We start from the raw sequence: 17,459 nt of genomic DNA, 5'->3' as shown, positions 1-17,459 counted from the left end.
ATATGATGAGGGTGGCTGATCTAAGTCTCAAATTGGATGCATTGATTCAGAAGCATTTTCAGTTGAATAAAATGCTGTGTAGGATGCTTGTTGATAAAAATTCAACATTATATTAACTATATACTCTTTTGTTAAGTGAAGATGCGTACACTGAATATATATGGCTACTTACATTTTGATCATTTTTACCAACATAATTACATGTATATAACACAGATCCAACCTACATCATGACATGTGTTGCGCGTACTACACTCATTCCTGTGCATGAGACAGATAGGAACAGTGACAGATCCAAGAATTCAAAGTATTCCATAAAGCACCCCTTATTGTAACGAGCTCAAGTGTTATTTATTCATAGTTGACACTATTAAAGTACTTTTGTAGTCAATTTATCATTATACTTATTATATTATATAATTTTGATAGCTATTTTACTGACTTCGCTTTATTAAATCAGTTGAAACCACTCTCTGGTACATCAATTTGTCCATATATACCCTAAACATTTCGATGGGAAAATTTTCAAAGTTGTGCAATGTTACCTAATTTAAATTTTGCAGATTTGCAAACAATCCCAAAATGTATTAGACTATATGGAGATCTAAATATTTCAAGGATAAAAATATTCGCTGTTAACCCCTAAAATCTCAAAATCAGTGAAAATTTCGGGTGTATCCATTCACTGGACTGGATTACTGGACTGGACTACTGGACTCAAGTTTTTTTTCTTTTCTTGCTTTTTATCATCAGAATTAACCACAAAAGGTGTTTTAGAAATTGATACCATTCACCGACATAAAACATGTACTAAAACTTGTACTTTGATCACAAAAACTGCACTAAAACCTAAGTGCAGTTCAATATCAAAGATTATTTGCCTACTACTAGTATTGTTTCAAGCACTGTGCACTGTTAATACTACTATTGCATCTGTCTGTCTTCTCTATAGCCTTCTTGTAAAATAGCACACAATAATAATTTTACACAATGCAATTATGTTACGTAACATAGAAATTGCCTAGAGCCTTTCAGCAGTCTGCACATTCACTCTAGCTTTGCCAGCTCTTTGGTTTATAATGTTTGTAAATAGCACCTTTTCACTGAATTTTCAATTGAAACAAGTGATGCACTGATCACATATACTATGCAATAGTGGGTTTAGACTGTCTAGCCCTAACTATAGTGTAGTTGTAACTAACACTTACTGCATATACAAGGAGCTGTATTTCAACCTGCCATTCACATAACACACAATTGAAATACTCCAATGCGTGGAATAGTCTAACACATTAAGGTTTAGTTTCTACTAATCTACATTATTTTAGTCAAAACAATAACATACACAGCAATAATGTTTTAACTGTCTGAATAATTACTGTTTATGGTCTGTTGTAATTGGTAACTCTATAGGCAGGGTTTGCTTGAATTTTCACAAAATCTGCTTTTCTTCCTCTTGGTTTTGTATCTATACTACCAGTTGATGGTATCTCATATTCTGCTTCAGATGAAGAAAATGTTCTATTATCTTTTGACTTTAGTTCTACATTATCATACTCATGGTCAGTCCTGTCTCATAAAACATTACAATCACTATTCTAACTAACGGATGATGGCTTACGTGTTTGGTGAGTAATTGAATTTCTTCTGTCTTGTCATAATGTACATGTAGATTATAACACTAATTGTGATAATGTTTACCACAAATGAAATAACAAACAATACAATGAAAACAATATTGCAGCTGTTGTCACTGTCTGATGATTCTGATGCCCCTATAAAAGAAAGGCGGAAACTATTAAGTGAAATATCTTTCGTTGACAAGCAACATTGAAGAACTTCACTGACTATTTCAGGATTCCCATACAGCATTCATTTTATAAGCCAATTATGTGTATATCAAGACACACGATAGTGTGTCGTGCGGCCCAAGAAGCCGGCGCGCCACACCGTGAGTATATTAACAGGAAGAAAGAAAACGCAATTTTCACACCTATGTAGCTCTGTGATCCCTTATCCGATTGGAACCAAATTTGCTGGAGACGTGCCGCCCAGCTAGGGTAGTCTACATACCAAATTTGAAGAAAATCGCTCCAGCCATTTCCGAGATACGAGCGAACAAAATTTCGTTTTAATTTCTTCGTTTTTTTCTTCTTCTTCTTCTTCTTCTTCTTCTTCTTCTTCATCTTCTTCATTTCGCACACTTCGCAAAATTCGCCATAAAACACGAATGCGTGCTCGGATTTGGCTGAAATTTGGCACACTTAAAGGGCTCATTAAGGCGGATCTCCGTACCAACTTTGGTAGGAATCCGATGAACAGTCACGGAGTTATGACCGATTATTTGCGTAAAATAAGGTCGAAGGTCTGTCACGCCTACAGGGTAAACGCCTTGGAGGAATCAGTTGAAAATTGATATGTAGATGGAGCAACCATCGTAGGAGTGCCTTTTTGTGGTTTGAAAGGAATCGGGATAAAGACCATGGAGATATGACACGAAACCCAACCTGTGTCAAAATTACGCGATCGATTTTTATGAATAAAAAAACTATTAGTTTTCGTATCTACCAGGCAAACCGCTTAGAGCAACGAGCTGAAAATCAGTATGTAGCTGGAATAATCATCATAGAAGGTCCTTGCAGTAGTACAGAAGAATCGGATTACAAATCACTGAGTTATGATTCGAAAGGCAACTAGGTGCAGCAAATGCGAGATCGAGATACTCTAATAGAACAGTCACCCTAATAAAGCATTCAGCTGCATTTATAATTTACTCAGTTATATTACATTGTAAGTTATTCTGTGGGGAATTCAGCTACAAACAAGTCACCCTGTAGTCAGATCAGCTAGAAGAAGGTACCTAATAGAGAGTTCAGCTACAAATAAACCATCATGTAGAGAGTTCAGCTCAAATAAATCACCCTGTAGAGAATTCAGCTACAAACAAATTGCCCTGTAGAGAGATCAGCTAGAAGAAGTTACCTTGTAGAGAGTTCAGTTACAAAGAAACAATCATGCAAAGAGTTTAGCTACAAACAAATCACCCAGTAAAAAGTTCCGCTATGAACAGATCACACTGTAGAGAGTTCAGTTAGAAACAAGTCATCCTGTAGAGAGATCAGTTAGAAGAAGTTACCTTGTAGAGAGTTCAGCTACAAACAAATCACCCTGTAGAGAGTTCAGCTACAAACAAGTCACCCTGTAGAGAGATCAGCTAGAAGAAGTTACCTTGTAGAGAGTTCAGCTACAAACAAATTACCCTGTAGAAAGTTCAGTTACAAACAAGTCACCCTGTAGAGAGATCAGCTAGAAACAAGTCATCCTGTAGAGAGTTCAGCTAGAAGAAGTTACGTTGTACAGAGTTCAGCTACAAAGAAACTACCATGTAGAGAGTTCAGCTGCAAATAAATCGCCCTGTAGAGAGTTCAGCTACAAACAAATCACCCTGTAGAAAGATCCGCTAGAAGAAGTTACCTTGTAGAGAGTTCAGCTACAAACAAATCACCCTGTAGAAAGGTCAGCTAGAAGAAGTTACCTTGTAGAGAGTTCAGCTACAAACAAATCACCCTGTAGAGAGTTCAGCTAGAAACAAGTCACCCTGTAGAGAGATCAGCTAGAAACAAGCCACCCGTAGAGAGTTCAGCTAGAAGAAGTTGCATTGTAGAGAGTTCAGCTACAAAGAAGCTACCTTGTAGAGAGTTCAGCTGCAAACAAATCGCCCTGTAGAGAATTCAGCTACAAACAAATCACCCTGTAGAAAGGTCAGCTAGAAGAAGTTACCTTGTAGAGAGTTCAGCTACAAACAAATCACCCTGTAGAGAGTTCAGCTTCAAACAAGTCACCATGTAGAGAGTTCAGCTAGAAGAAGTTACATTGTAGAGAGTTCAGCTACAAAGAAGCTACCTTGTAGAGAGTTCAGCTGCAAATAAATCGCCCTGTAGAGAGTTCAGCTACAGACAAATCACCCTGTAGAAAGATCCGCTAGAAGAAGTTACCTTGTAGAGAGTTCAGCTACAAACAAATCACCCTGTAGAGAGTTCAGCTTCAAACAAGTCACCATGTAGAGAGTTCAGCTAGAAGAAGTTACATTGTAGAGAGTTCAGCTACAAAGAAGCTACCTTGTAGAGAGTTCAGCTGCAAATAAATCGCCCTGTAGAGAGTTCAGCTACAAACAAATCACCCTGTAGAAAGATCCGCTAGAAGAAGTTACCTTGTAGAGAGTTCAGCTACAAACAAATCACCCTGTAGAAAGGTCAGCTAGAAGAAGTTACCTTGTAGAGAGTTCAGCTACAAACAAATCACCCTGTAGAGAGTTCAGCTAGAAACAAGTCACCCTGTAGAGAGATCAGCTAGAAACAAGCCACCCATAGAGAGTTCAGCTAGAAGAAGTTACATTGTAGAGAGTTCAGCTACAAACAAGTCACCATGTAGAGAGTTCAGCTAGAAGAAGTTACCTTGTAGAGAGTTCAGCTACAAACAAATCACCCTGTAGAGAGTTCAGCTACAAACAAGTCACCCTGCAGAGAGATCAGCTAGAAACAAGTCATCCTGTAGAGAGTTCAGCTAGAAGAAGTTACCTTGTAGAGAGTTCAGCTACAAACAAATCACCCTGTAGACAGTTCAGCTACAAACAAGTCACCCTGTAGAGAGATCAGCTAGAAACAAGTCATCCTGTAGAGAGTTCAGCTAGAAGAAGTTACATTGTAGAGAGTTCAGCTACAAAGAAACTACCATGTAGAGAATTCAGCTACAGAAGAAGTTACCTTGTAGAGGGTTCAGCTACAAACAAATCACCTTGTAGAGAGTTCAGATAGAAACAAGTCACCCTGTAGAGAGTTCAGCTAGAAACAAGCCACCCGTAGAGAGTTCAGCTAGAAGAAGTTACATTGTAGAGAGTTCAGCTACAAAGAAGCTACCTTGTAGAGAGTTCAGCTGCAAACAAATCGCCCTGTAGAGAATTCAGCTACAAACAAATCACCCTGTAGAAAGATCAGCTAGAAGAAGTTACCTTGTAGAGAGTTCAGCTACAAACAAATCACCCTGTAGAGAGTTCAGCTTCAAACAAGTCACCATGTAGAGAGTTCAGCTAGAAGAAGTTACATTGTAGAGAGTTCAGCTACAAAGAAACTACCATGTAAAGAGTTCAGCTGCAAACAAATCGCCCTGTAGAGAATTCAGCTACAAACAAATCACCCTGTAAAAAGATCAGCTAGAAGAAGTTACCTTGTAGAGAGTTCAGCTACAAACAAATCACCTTGCAGAGAGTTCAGCTAGAAACAAGTCACCCTGTAGAGAGATCAACTAGAAACAAGCCACCCGTAGATAGTTCAGCTAGAATAAGTTACACTGTAGAGAGTTCAGCTACAAAGAAACTACCATGTAGAGAGTTCAGCTGCAAACAAATTGCCCTGTAGAGAATTCAGCTACAAACAAATCACCCTGTAAAAAGATCAGCTAGAAGAAGTTACCTTGTAGAGAGTTCAGCTTCAAACAAATCACCTTGTAGAGAGTTCAGCTAGAAACAAGTCACCCTGTAGAGAGATCAACTAGAAACAAGCCACCCGTAGATAGTTCAGCTAGAATAAGTTACACTGTAGAGAGTTCGGCTACAAAGAAACTACCATGTAGAGAGTTCAGCTGCAAACAAATTGCCCTGTAGAGAATTCAGCTACAAACAAATCACCCTGTAGAAAGATCAGCTAGAAGAAGTTACCTTGTAGAGAGTTCAGCTACAAACAAATCACCCTGTAGAGAGTTCAGCTAGAAACAAGTCACCCTGTAGAGAGATCAGCTAGAAACAAGCCACCCATAGAGAGTTCAGCTAGAAGAAGTTACATTGTAGAGAGTTCAGCTACAAACAAGTCACCATGTAGAGAGTTCAGCTAGAAGAAGTTACCTTGTAGAGAGTTCAGCTACAAACAAATCACCCTGTAGAGAGTTCAGCTACAAACAAGTCACCCTGCAGAGAGATCAGCTAGAAACAAGTCATCCTGTAGAGAGTTCAGCTAGAAGAAGTTACCTTGTAGAGAGTTCAGCTACAAACAAATCACCCTGTAGACAGTTCAGCTACAAACAAGTCACCCTGTAGAGAGATCAGCTAGAAACAAGTCATCCTGTAGAGAGTTCAGCTAGAAGAAGTTACATTGTAGAGAGTTCAGCTACAAAGAAACTACCATGTAGAGAATTCAGCTACAGAAGAAGTTACCTTGTAGAGGGTTCAGCTACAAACAAATCACCTTGTAGAGAGTTCAGATAGAAACAAGTCACCCTGTAGAGAGTTCAGCTAGAAACAAGCCACCCGTAGAGAGTTCAGCTAGAAGAAGTTACATTGTAGAGAGTTCAGCTACAAAGAAGCTACCTTGTAGAGAGTTCAGCTGCAAACAAATCGCCCTGTAGAGAATTCAGCTACAAACAAATCACCCTGTAGAAAGATCAGCTAGAAGAAGTTACCTTGTAGAGAGTTCAGCTACAAACAAATCACCCTGTAGAGAGTTCAGCTTCAAACAAGTCACCATGTAGAGGGTTCAGCTAGAAGAAGTTACATTGTAGAGAGTTCAGCTACAAAGAAACTACCATGTAAAGAGTTCAGCTGCAAACAAATCGCCCTGTAGAGAATTCAGCTACAAACAAATCACCCTGTAGAAAGATCAGCTAGAAGAAGTTACCTTGTAGAGAGTTCAGCTACAAACAAATCACCTTGTAGAGAGTTCAGCTAGAAACAAGTCACCCTGTAGAGAGATCAACTAGAAACAAGCCACCCGTAGATAGTTCAGCTAGAATAAGTTACACTGTAGAGAGTTCGGCTACAAAGAAACTACCATGTAGAGAGTTCAGCTGCAAACAAATTGCCCTGTAGAGAATTCAGCTACAAACAAATCACCCTGTAGAAAGATCAGCTAGAAGAAGTTACCTTGTAGAGAGTTCAGCTACAAACAAATCACCCTGTAGAGAGTTCAGCTACAAACAAGTCACCCTGTAGAGAGATCAGCTAGAAACAAGTCATCCTTTAGAGAGTTCAGCTAGAAGAAGTTACATTGTAGAGAGTTCAGCTACAAAGAAACTACCATGTAGAGAGTTTAGCTGCAAACAAATCGTCCTGTAGAGAATTCAGCTACAAACAAATCACCCTGTAGAAAGATTAGCTAGAAGAAGTTACCTTGTAGAGAGTTCAGCTACAAACAAATCACCTTGTAGAGAGTTCAGCTACAAACAAGTCACCCTGTAGAGAGATTAGCTAGAAACAAGCCACCCGTAGAGAGTTTAGCTAGAAGAAGTTACATTGTAGAGAGTTCAGCAGTTTAGCTGCAAACAAATCACCCTGTAGAGAATTCAGCTACAAACAAATCACCCTGTAGAAAGATCAGCCAGAAGAAGTTACCTTGTAGAGAGTTCAGCTACAAACAAGTCACCCTGTAGAGAGATCAGCTAGAAACAAGCCACCCGTAGAGAGTTTAGCTAGAAGAAGTTACATTGTAGAGAGTTCAGCAGTTTAGCTGCAAACAAATCGCCCTGTAGAGAATTCAGCTACAAACAAATCACCCTGTAGAAAGATCAGCTAGAAGAAGTTACCTTGTAGAGAGTTCAGCTACAAACAAATCACCCTGTAGAGAGTTCAGCTACAAACAAGTTATCTGGTAGAGGGATCAGCTAGAAGGATCACCTTGCAGAGAGTTCAGCTACAAACAAGTTATCTGGTAGAGGGATCAGCTAGAAGGATCACCTTGCAGAGAGGTCAGCTACAAAGAAATCACCCTGCTTCATCTTTTCTTCTTCCTGTAGTAAAGAAAAAAATGACAGGTTAAAAAGCCCTAAAGCCGGCCATAGGTCGGCTTTGGGGTATACAAATGCAAAAAGAAGTGAAATCTAATCCAAAACAGCCAAGCTGTAAAAAAAGAGTGCGGCCCTGAGAAAGGCTATGGTGAAAAAAGATGTGAAATCCAAGGTGGCGGCCAAGAAATGGCTGTGATGGTAGGTTAATGGTAAAAATTTTAATAACAGCAATTCAGTGAATTTGGTGCCGCTTGGTCTTGGCACAAAATTCACTTGAATTGTCGTTATTAAAATTTTTACCATTAACCTACCATCACAGCCATTTCTTGGCCGCCACCTTGGATTTCACATCTTTTTTCACCATAGCCTTTCTCAGGGCCGCACTCTTTTTTTACAGCTTGGCTGTTTTGGATTAGATATATATATATGTTAAAGCATAGCCGCGAGTGCTATATGAAAAATAAAGTACTCGGCGCTTGGCCTCGATGCTAATAAAGCACGAGGCGAAGCCGAGTGCTTTATTAGCATCTCGGCCGCGTGCCTCGTACTTTATTTTTCATATAGCACGAGCAAGGCTATGTTTTAAATGATTTATGGAACTTTCTACTCGTGTAGCTTCATCATACACTAGAACTCGTAATTAACACGCATTGCACGAACTATTAGCAGCCTGAACACACACAAACCTGTTTAACAAAGTAACTCACGCGTAGTTCACCATAGTTTGGCATGGTAGACATTCATCACGTCTTTTGGCAGGTTTTACTCGCAACCCACAATCGATTCTATTGTGAGTCACATGGTGAAGTATTTCCATGATATCTCCAGGACTTGTCCGTTTACATTAACAAACGTAACAGCAACGTTACCTTCTCCCACCCATCATCGAAGCATTTAGGTATGCCTATAAAAGCAATCCAGTGGTAGAACTCGTATTGGCTGGGGTGATTGATCACTCAGCGCGGCGAGGCTATCAGCCTTCACCGGCTTGGGTGATTAGTTGTACTGGTGCAAGCCCATAGGCTATTAACACTAAGGCACGTGGGAAACTGTGCTTTATTGCCCACAAAGAGTGCTTTATTGCACCACAAATAGTGCTTTATTCGTTCATTATTAGAACTTTACGTGGGCGAGATCAAAGGGAAAAGTGTACTTTAAATTTCATAAAGTACACTCTCAGCCAGCCAACTGCTTCATCGACCACAAAGAGTGCTTTATTGAATGAATAAAGAGTGCTTTATTCGTTCAATAAAGTACTCTTTGTGGGCAATAAAGCACAGTTGCCCACGTGCCTTAGTGTAGGCTAATAGCCTATGGGGCTCGCGCCAGTATGACTAATCACCCACGCCGGTGAAGGCTGATAGCCTCGCCGCGCTGAGTGATCAATCACCCCAGCCAATACGATTTTTACCACCGGATTACTTTTATAGACATACCTAAATGCTTCGATGATGGGAGGGAGAAGGTAACGCTGCTGTTACGTCTGTTAATGTAAATGGACAAGTCCTGGAGATATCACAGAAATATTTCGCCATGTGGCTCACAATAGAAATCGATTGTGGGTTGCGAGCAAAACCTGCCAAAATACACGATGAATGTCTTCCATGCCAAATTATGGTGAACTACGCGTGAGTTACTTTGTTAAACTGGTTTGTGTGTGTTTAGGCTGCTAATAGTTCATACAATACGTGTTAATTATTTATTTATTTATTTATTTATTAATGCTTTACAGCACAAGTGCTGAAGAAAAAAAATAATAATAAATTACGAGTTCTAGTGTATGGTGAAGCTACACGAGTAGAAAATTCCATAAATCATTTAAAGCATAGCCTTGCTTGTGCTATATGAAAAATAAAGTACTCGGCCGTGCACTTCGTACTTTATTTTTCATATAGCACTCGCGGCTATGCTTTAACATATACATAAAGCACTCTTTGTGGTCGATGAAGCAGTTGGCCAGCTGAGAGTGTACTTTATTAAATTTAAAGTACACTTTTTCCTTTGATCTCGCCCACGTAAAGTTCTATAAATAATGGAGAGGAAAAGATGTAATTTTGAGGACTCCATTCTTAGTCTACAGTACACAAAGTCTAGAAAAAGTTAAATTTGTATGTTTTATAAATTACACAGTACTGTAGCATCCTAGGGCTGTTCCTTATTTAAATCTTATGTACTTGTTGTACTTTAACAGCAGCTTGTGTCAAAGAAACAATAGGAAGTAGACATTAGCAAGAAAGTAGTAGAAACAGTTATTAGTGTCCTAACTTTGTCAATAGAGTGGTGTTTGTGTGCAATATCAGAAGAAAGCAAACAAGCAGAGCCGGCTATGTGAGCTAGCAATATGTAAATACACTATGCAAGCCTTCTTTAAAAGTGCATAGAGACTATATAAACTTCAATGGTTAGAAACTCACTAATACTCCAACTGTAACATGTTTGCTCAAGCACGCAGCTTGATCAATTAGTATACTCTCAGCTTTCAGGACCAGGAAGCCCTTGCACATTCTCATTACGATTAGCTGCAAGCAGACTACCCACAAACATAAAAGCTATTATAACAAAATGATGAAGCTAGCTGATAAACAAATGTGGACTGGTATAGATAGGTTTGTGTTTCGTGTGCAAGCTACATGCACCACACTACACTTGGCACAGGTGACAAAGAGACCAATATCACTAAAATTTAATACAGAATGGTTTCATACAGTAAAGCATTTAGACAGGTTAGGTAAACAATTTGTTGCCCTAGAACACAACACTGCTGGAGTTTATGGACGGAAATCAGTGATGCACATACATATAGAATTCTAAAGTGTACAGTTAAACAATAAACTATATTCTGCTACTTACCTGCAGTAGTAACAGTCTGAGCTGCACTTGTAGAGAACTGAATGAAAAATGTACAAGCAGTGTCATATTGGTTGTGTTTCACACAATGAGTTATCAATTGGTATGGTAGTACTTAATAGTAGGAATTCTTCAAAACAAAATTACACCCCCAAAATAGTGCCATTAAAATTATCATACAGTAGAAATGTCTGATGCAGTTAAATAACAATATCTTCATGGAAGTGGAAGACTTTAAATATATCAGATGCCAAATCTAGTATCTAATCTCAAAAAAGTATACACAAAAGCATGTTTTCAAAATAACAGAAACTAAAATTTTGGCCTACAAGCCTATGACGACAGATAGAGGCTATACCACACAGAGTACAGTTTTGATTTATGCCATACACACAATACAGACAGTATAAGCACAGACGGTTAGGTGATTATGACCAGGTATCACTTAACAATATACAGTAGTTGCTCCCAATGAATTGTAGTTTACAACAAACTTTATGTTATTATCACAGCAGAAGTAGAATATTTTAGTTGACACAAGTCCGAGACAAAACCGAGAACCAGTGTTAATAACTAAGGTGTTCTACAACTGCATATAACCAAGTAAAAGGCTGACTTTATACTGACACTGCATATTGATTGCAAACATTAATTGTGACTGAATTTGACAAAACAAGGCTTCAACGCACAAAGCTTTGTTAGGAGATATGGCGATTTTAAGGAATCATTGTGTAATAACTTCCCAGTGCCTACAGCTGTGCAAACAAAATTTGCACCAATTGTTCATCTGTTCACTAGCTATCACTGAGTGGGTGTATACATTTCTGATACCCAAAATTTGCCCTGTTTTGAGCAGCCTTTTTCGAGCGGGTAATAATATCACAGGTGGTAGTAATAGGGTGGGAGGGTGGGGGTGGACGGTGGTCTTAATATACGGGTATAAAATGAAGTAAGAAGACGATTGGAATCCAGAGGCCAAGTTTGGGCTCTCCATGGCCCTCCATAGCCCTTAAATTACTCCAAATTGACTGAGAACACTATTGGCGAGCTCTCTGTGAAGTCCCAGCTCACTACACACCATTATCACAAAGCCATGGCCATTTAATGGTGCCAATCTCACACTCGTGGCTTTGACAGGGTCGGAAGAAAGCTGCTACAGAAACCAGACTTGTCAGTGCTGAAGGAAGTACAGTGTGAAATATGATAGTGTATTAGACCAGCAATCCATTTCTGGTAAAATCGTAAGTTTGATTTTGTGTGTGTGGAAGCCTTGTTATGTGAAATCCGGTCACAATTGTGTTTAATACCTTACTGGACAATATGTTAGTTATTGCCCAGACAATAACTGCCATACAGTTTGAGTAAAATCTTTGAAGTATGGCTTTACTGCAATATAGGCATACTTACTGTTAGCGGGTTTTAGTTAATTTGAAACTTTAGAAAGCAATGGAAAAGTTTCATGCAGATAATGCTAACAATAACAATCTGTTTCCCATTATACAATACAGTACAAACATTGACTCACCAGGTCACTAGTAGTATGTGCTCTGACCAGTACAGCATACATTGTGTTAGATCGCAATCGAACATTCTCATAATTTACTCCACTAACACTTGACCTACTCTCATCCCCCACTATGTAAGGATAAGGATAGTCACTGATATCACTAGTCTCTACTATGCCAGTAATATAGGTGTAAGATTGACCATTACTGTTAGCTGTATAAGCTTCCTTTTTATTAAAAGGACCAATATCCTCCACATTTATGCTACAGACTGTATCTTCACCAATCATCACAATAACAGCATAATACCTATACAAGGATAAAATGAGAACTACAATCTGTCTTGCAGAATTCCTACAAGACTGTATTACGTATTTGGGATATTTTGGTGTGCAAATGATGGCATGATCATAATTCTCTTCAAAACCTTGCATATAACAACTATTTACAAACAGTTCCTTGGAATCTAGCCTCTCCAATAAAGAACCACTTTGTTGTTTTTTTTCTTTATTCCATGGATCATTACTTTCATTAGCTAATTCCTTATCTAAAGTTAATTGACAATGCCAATGACTATTCAATCATGAATGACATCACCATTGCTACAACCATTTATAAACCACCACTGTTGATCTTGCGATCTATTTACTCTCGCTACATCTTTTTTCACAGCCAGGATGTTTTGATATAAATAATGGAAACTTATAAGTCACTTACATGATAGGACCATTCACATCAGATGCTTGTTGTAGTTCTATTCCGATAGTAGTAGTAGTAGTTCGTGATATTTGTGGAGTGAGGGGTGTAGGAGGAGCTACAACATACAATATACATCAATAAATAATTTACAAGTGTAAATAAAGCTAAAATACATTTTTTCATGCAACAGAGCACTTCACAAGGAAAATTTTCTGAGCAGAAGTGACTGCTTTGAAAGATATATGTCATCATTGAGTTATGAAATAGTTATATTAACTGCATACCACAATATCTATGGTACACCAAGTGAGTAATGCTTTCCAAGTTTTTTATATGCTCCATGATATCCTATATATTAGCTTCTGCGTTCATTGTTTTCCTCATCCATTTTCGTGTGCTATTAGAATCCCTCAACCACCACCTAGACTTTACTCATAAGAGACTGCACATAGTGACCTTACTAAAAGGACTATTTAAATAACAGAGAAATAAAAGGTGAATAACTGTGTACCAATAGTTCTACTTGGGGTGTGAATTTCATGTGTATATTGGGGAACCACAATTCAAAAACTTCCAACCACAATTTCTATGCACTATAAAAATTATGACATAAAATGATTCTGCTCAACAGGCCACAATTTGTGGATCTATCTATGCTTACCATCAGGTAGTGTGGACACTGAGATCATTACTTCAGGTCCTGGTCCCACATTGGTATTAGCTACAATGGTGAACTGGTACTCTGTACCAGATCTCAGATCAGTAAAATTCAATGAAACTGAAATATTGTCATCACTGAGTTCAACACTAGTAAAATTATAGAAAACAAATGTTTCCATTTGACCAGTATCTTGATTGTAGTATGTTACCATAGCATTATATGACACCTACACAAGAAACACGTACAACTACTACAAAACATGACATGGTCATTACTTACTGTGAAGCTGGTGATCAGTCCATTAGGAGGATCAGGTCTCTGCCATGTGAGGGATATACTTAATTGTGTTACATCAGTAACAACAATATCACGAGGCTCAGTGGGAGCTATATACACAAGATTTTTATACAAGAAATCATAATGAAATGCTAGCTGATATTTAAATAACTCACTTCCTTCAGATGTAGTAATCATTTCTGGGGTTGATCGGCTTCCCAATAGCTCATTTCCATTGTACAATGCAACAGCTGACACTTGAATCCTGTATGTCACTGATCCATTAAGATTAGTTAGTGTACCAGAAGTTCCAGTAAAGTCCATAGCAAACTCTCCATCTTGTGCTAGTTGTCTCTTCCTCCTATTACTAGTCATAATAGGACCATAGGGACCACTCACTGGCAGGTAGAACACTGTGTAGTGAGTAATAACACCATTTGGTACATCAGGCTCCGTCCAGTTCAATGTCAACATAGAAGATGATATGGATTGTATAGGTGTATTGACACCAGCAATAGGAGCAGGTGTTACATAGACAAAAGAAGAAAAACATAGTGAAGGTAAAGAGTAATTAAAATTCTAGCTTACGTTCTGGTAAAGTCGTCACAGTTATACTTCTACTAAATGGTCCTGCACCCACTCTAGTATATGCTCTTATTTGTAGAGCATATATTGTACCAGGTGATAACCCTTCAACACTGCCCATCAGTGTATCATTGATGTTAACAAGTGATTTTGTACCATTAACACTATACTCTATACTTCATATTGTATGACGATGCCATTAGGAGTATCAGGTGGCATCCATGACAATGTCACTGATCTTGACTGGATAGTATCTGCTGTTAGTGAACGTGGAGCAGTAGCAGGTCCTCAAAAGAAACACATAGTTTAGTAAACCTAAAGTACATGACAATTTTCGCTCACCATCTTGCCCAGATATTCCAGTTATAGGATCACTGAATGGTCCAGTTCCGTTAACATTAACAGCAGCCACTTCTACTGAGTAGCTAGTAAAAGTTTCCAATTCTGGTAACATTGATGTACGAAATCCGAAATTACTGTCGCTGACACTCATCATTTGTGATACACCACTACCCACTCTGGTGTATCTGATCACATATCCAGTCACATCACCATTACGTAACCTTCCTTCTGGCGGTCTATATGTTACTGACAACATTGCTGGATCAGTATCCATTAATGTGATATCACGTGGCGGACCACTTGGAACTAAATAATATATTAAAATTGGATTCCTAAAACTTCGGTTAAATTTTCACAATGCATAAGGTATATAGTAGAGACTTATTTTCTCCATTTCACAGCAAAATGTTTTGGTTAGCTATTTTGCAACAGTATCATGCGTGTTTCACAATAATAGAACAAAATGCCTTTATACTAGGTGATACACATGTGCATAACAAAAGTTGATTGCTTTAAAAATAATGAGATTATATGTACTTATTTCTACAGGTGAATTGAAATGGTCAATATGATCGTTTTGTGAGGAAAATATTACTAGCGTATTAAAAATTATAATTTTAAAAAAATGAAATAGGGATCCAAGTGATAAAAGTACTGAAACAAGAGAAGAACAATGGTAGCTATTACAGCATAACTCAATGGGAAATTCCTACTTTGGCATGGTATAACAATTATTTTGTGTTCAATGCCAAAGTAAGGATTTAATGCCAAAGTAGGGATTTCCCACTGAGCTATGCTGTAATAGCTACCATTGTTCTTCTCTTGTTTTAGTACTTTTTATTGCTTGGATCCCTACTAGTTTGTTTAGTTGTTTTTTTGTTAAGGTATACAGCTAGCTATAAGCATGCGACTGTTCTATTAGGGTGACTGCTGTATTAGAGTATCTTGAGTCATGTGTGCTTGCCCAAAAGGGTGTGTGGTCATCATGGTTTTGACCGATTATTCTATGATTAGACTAGAGTATCTCGAATCAGCCTACCAACTTGAAGGTGTGTGGTCACAAATGCAGCTAGTGTAAAATGGGTGTGGTCATCGTGGTCTTGATCGATAGATCGATAATACGTAGAATAAAGAATGGGCGTGATTTTGTGACCTATCGTGGAGTACTGGTACCTCCGTACAGTAGCATAGTCTAAGCGCCTTAAATAATCTTGTGGTGTCTTAAAGAAAGTGTTATATGGAAAATTAATGCCTCGATATGGTTTCGCTGGATGAAGAAGACAAGCAGCCTGATTGAAGATAAAAGAAAAGACAAGGCGCACAGGGCGTACATTCGTCAGAACCCCAAAAGGCATGTTGTGGCATAAAAATTAATGGTGACCGTGCGCTGCTTCGTTTGGGCTCTAGGCTTGCGCGTGTCACTTTTAATGCAGACCCTACTTAAACAGTACTACCATACTGTTTGATAAAATTGTTGAAATTGCCTTTTTGTGTCAATGAGAACTTTAATGAACTGACCCACAACACTTTCCAGTGTCTTAGTGAATAGCAGATTCAATATCTCATTTATCAAACTACCAGAAGACTTGTTGATTAACTCATAACCAGCTCATGGCAGCTGACACAAAACCAGTAAATACTTATCGATGACTATATACTTCATCAATATTGCTAAACATATCTTCAGACAACTTACTACAAAGCAAAACCGTGTTCACACCAGGGTACACGTGCCAAAGGTAGTATCATAACATAATGCACACACTGTTTCTAGTGAAGTACAACAAAAGTAATTATGAGAAGCCATACAGGGCCAATGGAACAGCATGCTTGTGGTTACCTACGAAAACATGGAAAACTACAGAGCACTATGAAGTACTGCAGCTCTATTGAACTGTCGGTCTATATACTATCTATACCAAAACAGGAAAGCTGTAAAAATAGGGTGTGGCCCTAATAAAGTCAGGGTGAAAAGGATGTGAAATCCAAGCTGGCAACCAAGAAATGCCTGTTATGGTGGAATTTTAATAATGACAATTCAGATAAATTTGTTGCCTTCTCCAAGTTTCACTAGGATTCAGCACCAAATCCAACTGAATTATCATTGTTAAACTTTTTCCAATCACAGCCATTTCTTAGATGCCACCTTCAATTTCAAATCTAGCTTTTCTTGGAGGGGGCGCACCCCTTTTTCACAGCTAGGCTGTTTTGTAGACTAGAAATTACGTATCATTATTACTGTGGAAACTCCCTTGGGGTGGGGCACCTCCTGTTTCAATTTGAGTTGAATCTGCCCAGCCATCACTGAGATATGCACCCTCTATGTTTGTCTTAATTTCTTCGTGTCTTCCTTCATTTTCTTTTCACTCCACTTAGAAAAATCAATCTTATTTGTGCATGCTTTACTTCAAACTTGGAGGGCAGTAAGAGAGTTATAACAAAAATTCCAACCATATGTAGAGATGCACAATCGAGTTTTGCTAGCAAAAATGTATTACTTGCCACGCCTACCAGGCAACTAGATAATGGGGTGAGCTGAAAATAGGTATATAGGTAGATTAATTATTGTAGGAAGGTGCAAGCAATTAGATTAGAAAGCACTGAGTTATACTATGAAAGCCAACCAGGAGTGAAAAATGCTTGATTGAGATATTTTAATAGAGTAGTTACTCTATTAAAACATTTAGCTACATACTCTATTAGAGCTTTCAGATACAATCAAGTCACCATGTAGAGAGTTCAGCCACCCTCAGAGAGTTCATCTATGTAATAAG

General features: G+C 38.4%; 1 protein-coding gene across 1 annotated transcript; it reads right to left on the bottom strand.

The window, feature by feature from the left end:
* Positions 1-1,275: 1,275 nt before the first annotated feature.
* LOC136255612 (receptor-type tyrosine-protein phosphatase dep-1-like) lies at positions 1,276-14,506 on the bottom strand. Its single transcript, XM_066048417.1, has 8 exons — positions 13,935-14,506; positions 13,762-13,868; positions 13,483-13,708; positions 12,840-12,936; positions 12,143-12,431; positions 10,621-10,657; positions 1,622-1,775; positions 1,276-1,569 (listed from the first exon to the last, which is right to left on the bottom strand). Exons 1-8 carry the CDS (start codon positions 14,230-14,232, stop codon positions 1,383-1,385), a joined length of 1,395 nt encoding a protein of 464 aa, XP_065904489.1. The 5' UTR covers positions 14,233-14,506; the 3' UTR covers positions 1,276-1,382.
* Between the last annotated feature and the right edge of the window lie 2,953 nt (positions 14,507-17,459).

Source organism: Dysidea avara, chromosome 5, assembly GCF_963678975.1.
Source record: "Dysidea avara chromosome 5, odDysAvar1.4, whole genome shotgun sequence".
Lineage (NCBI taxonomy): Eukaryota > Metazoa > Porifera > Demospongiae > Dictyoceratida > Dysideidae > Dysidea > Dysidea avara.
This window is presented reverse-complemented; position numbering and strand designations above follow the sequence as displayed.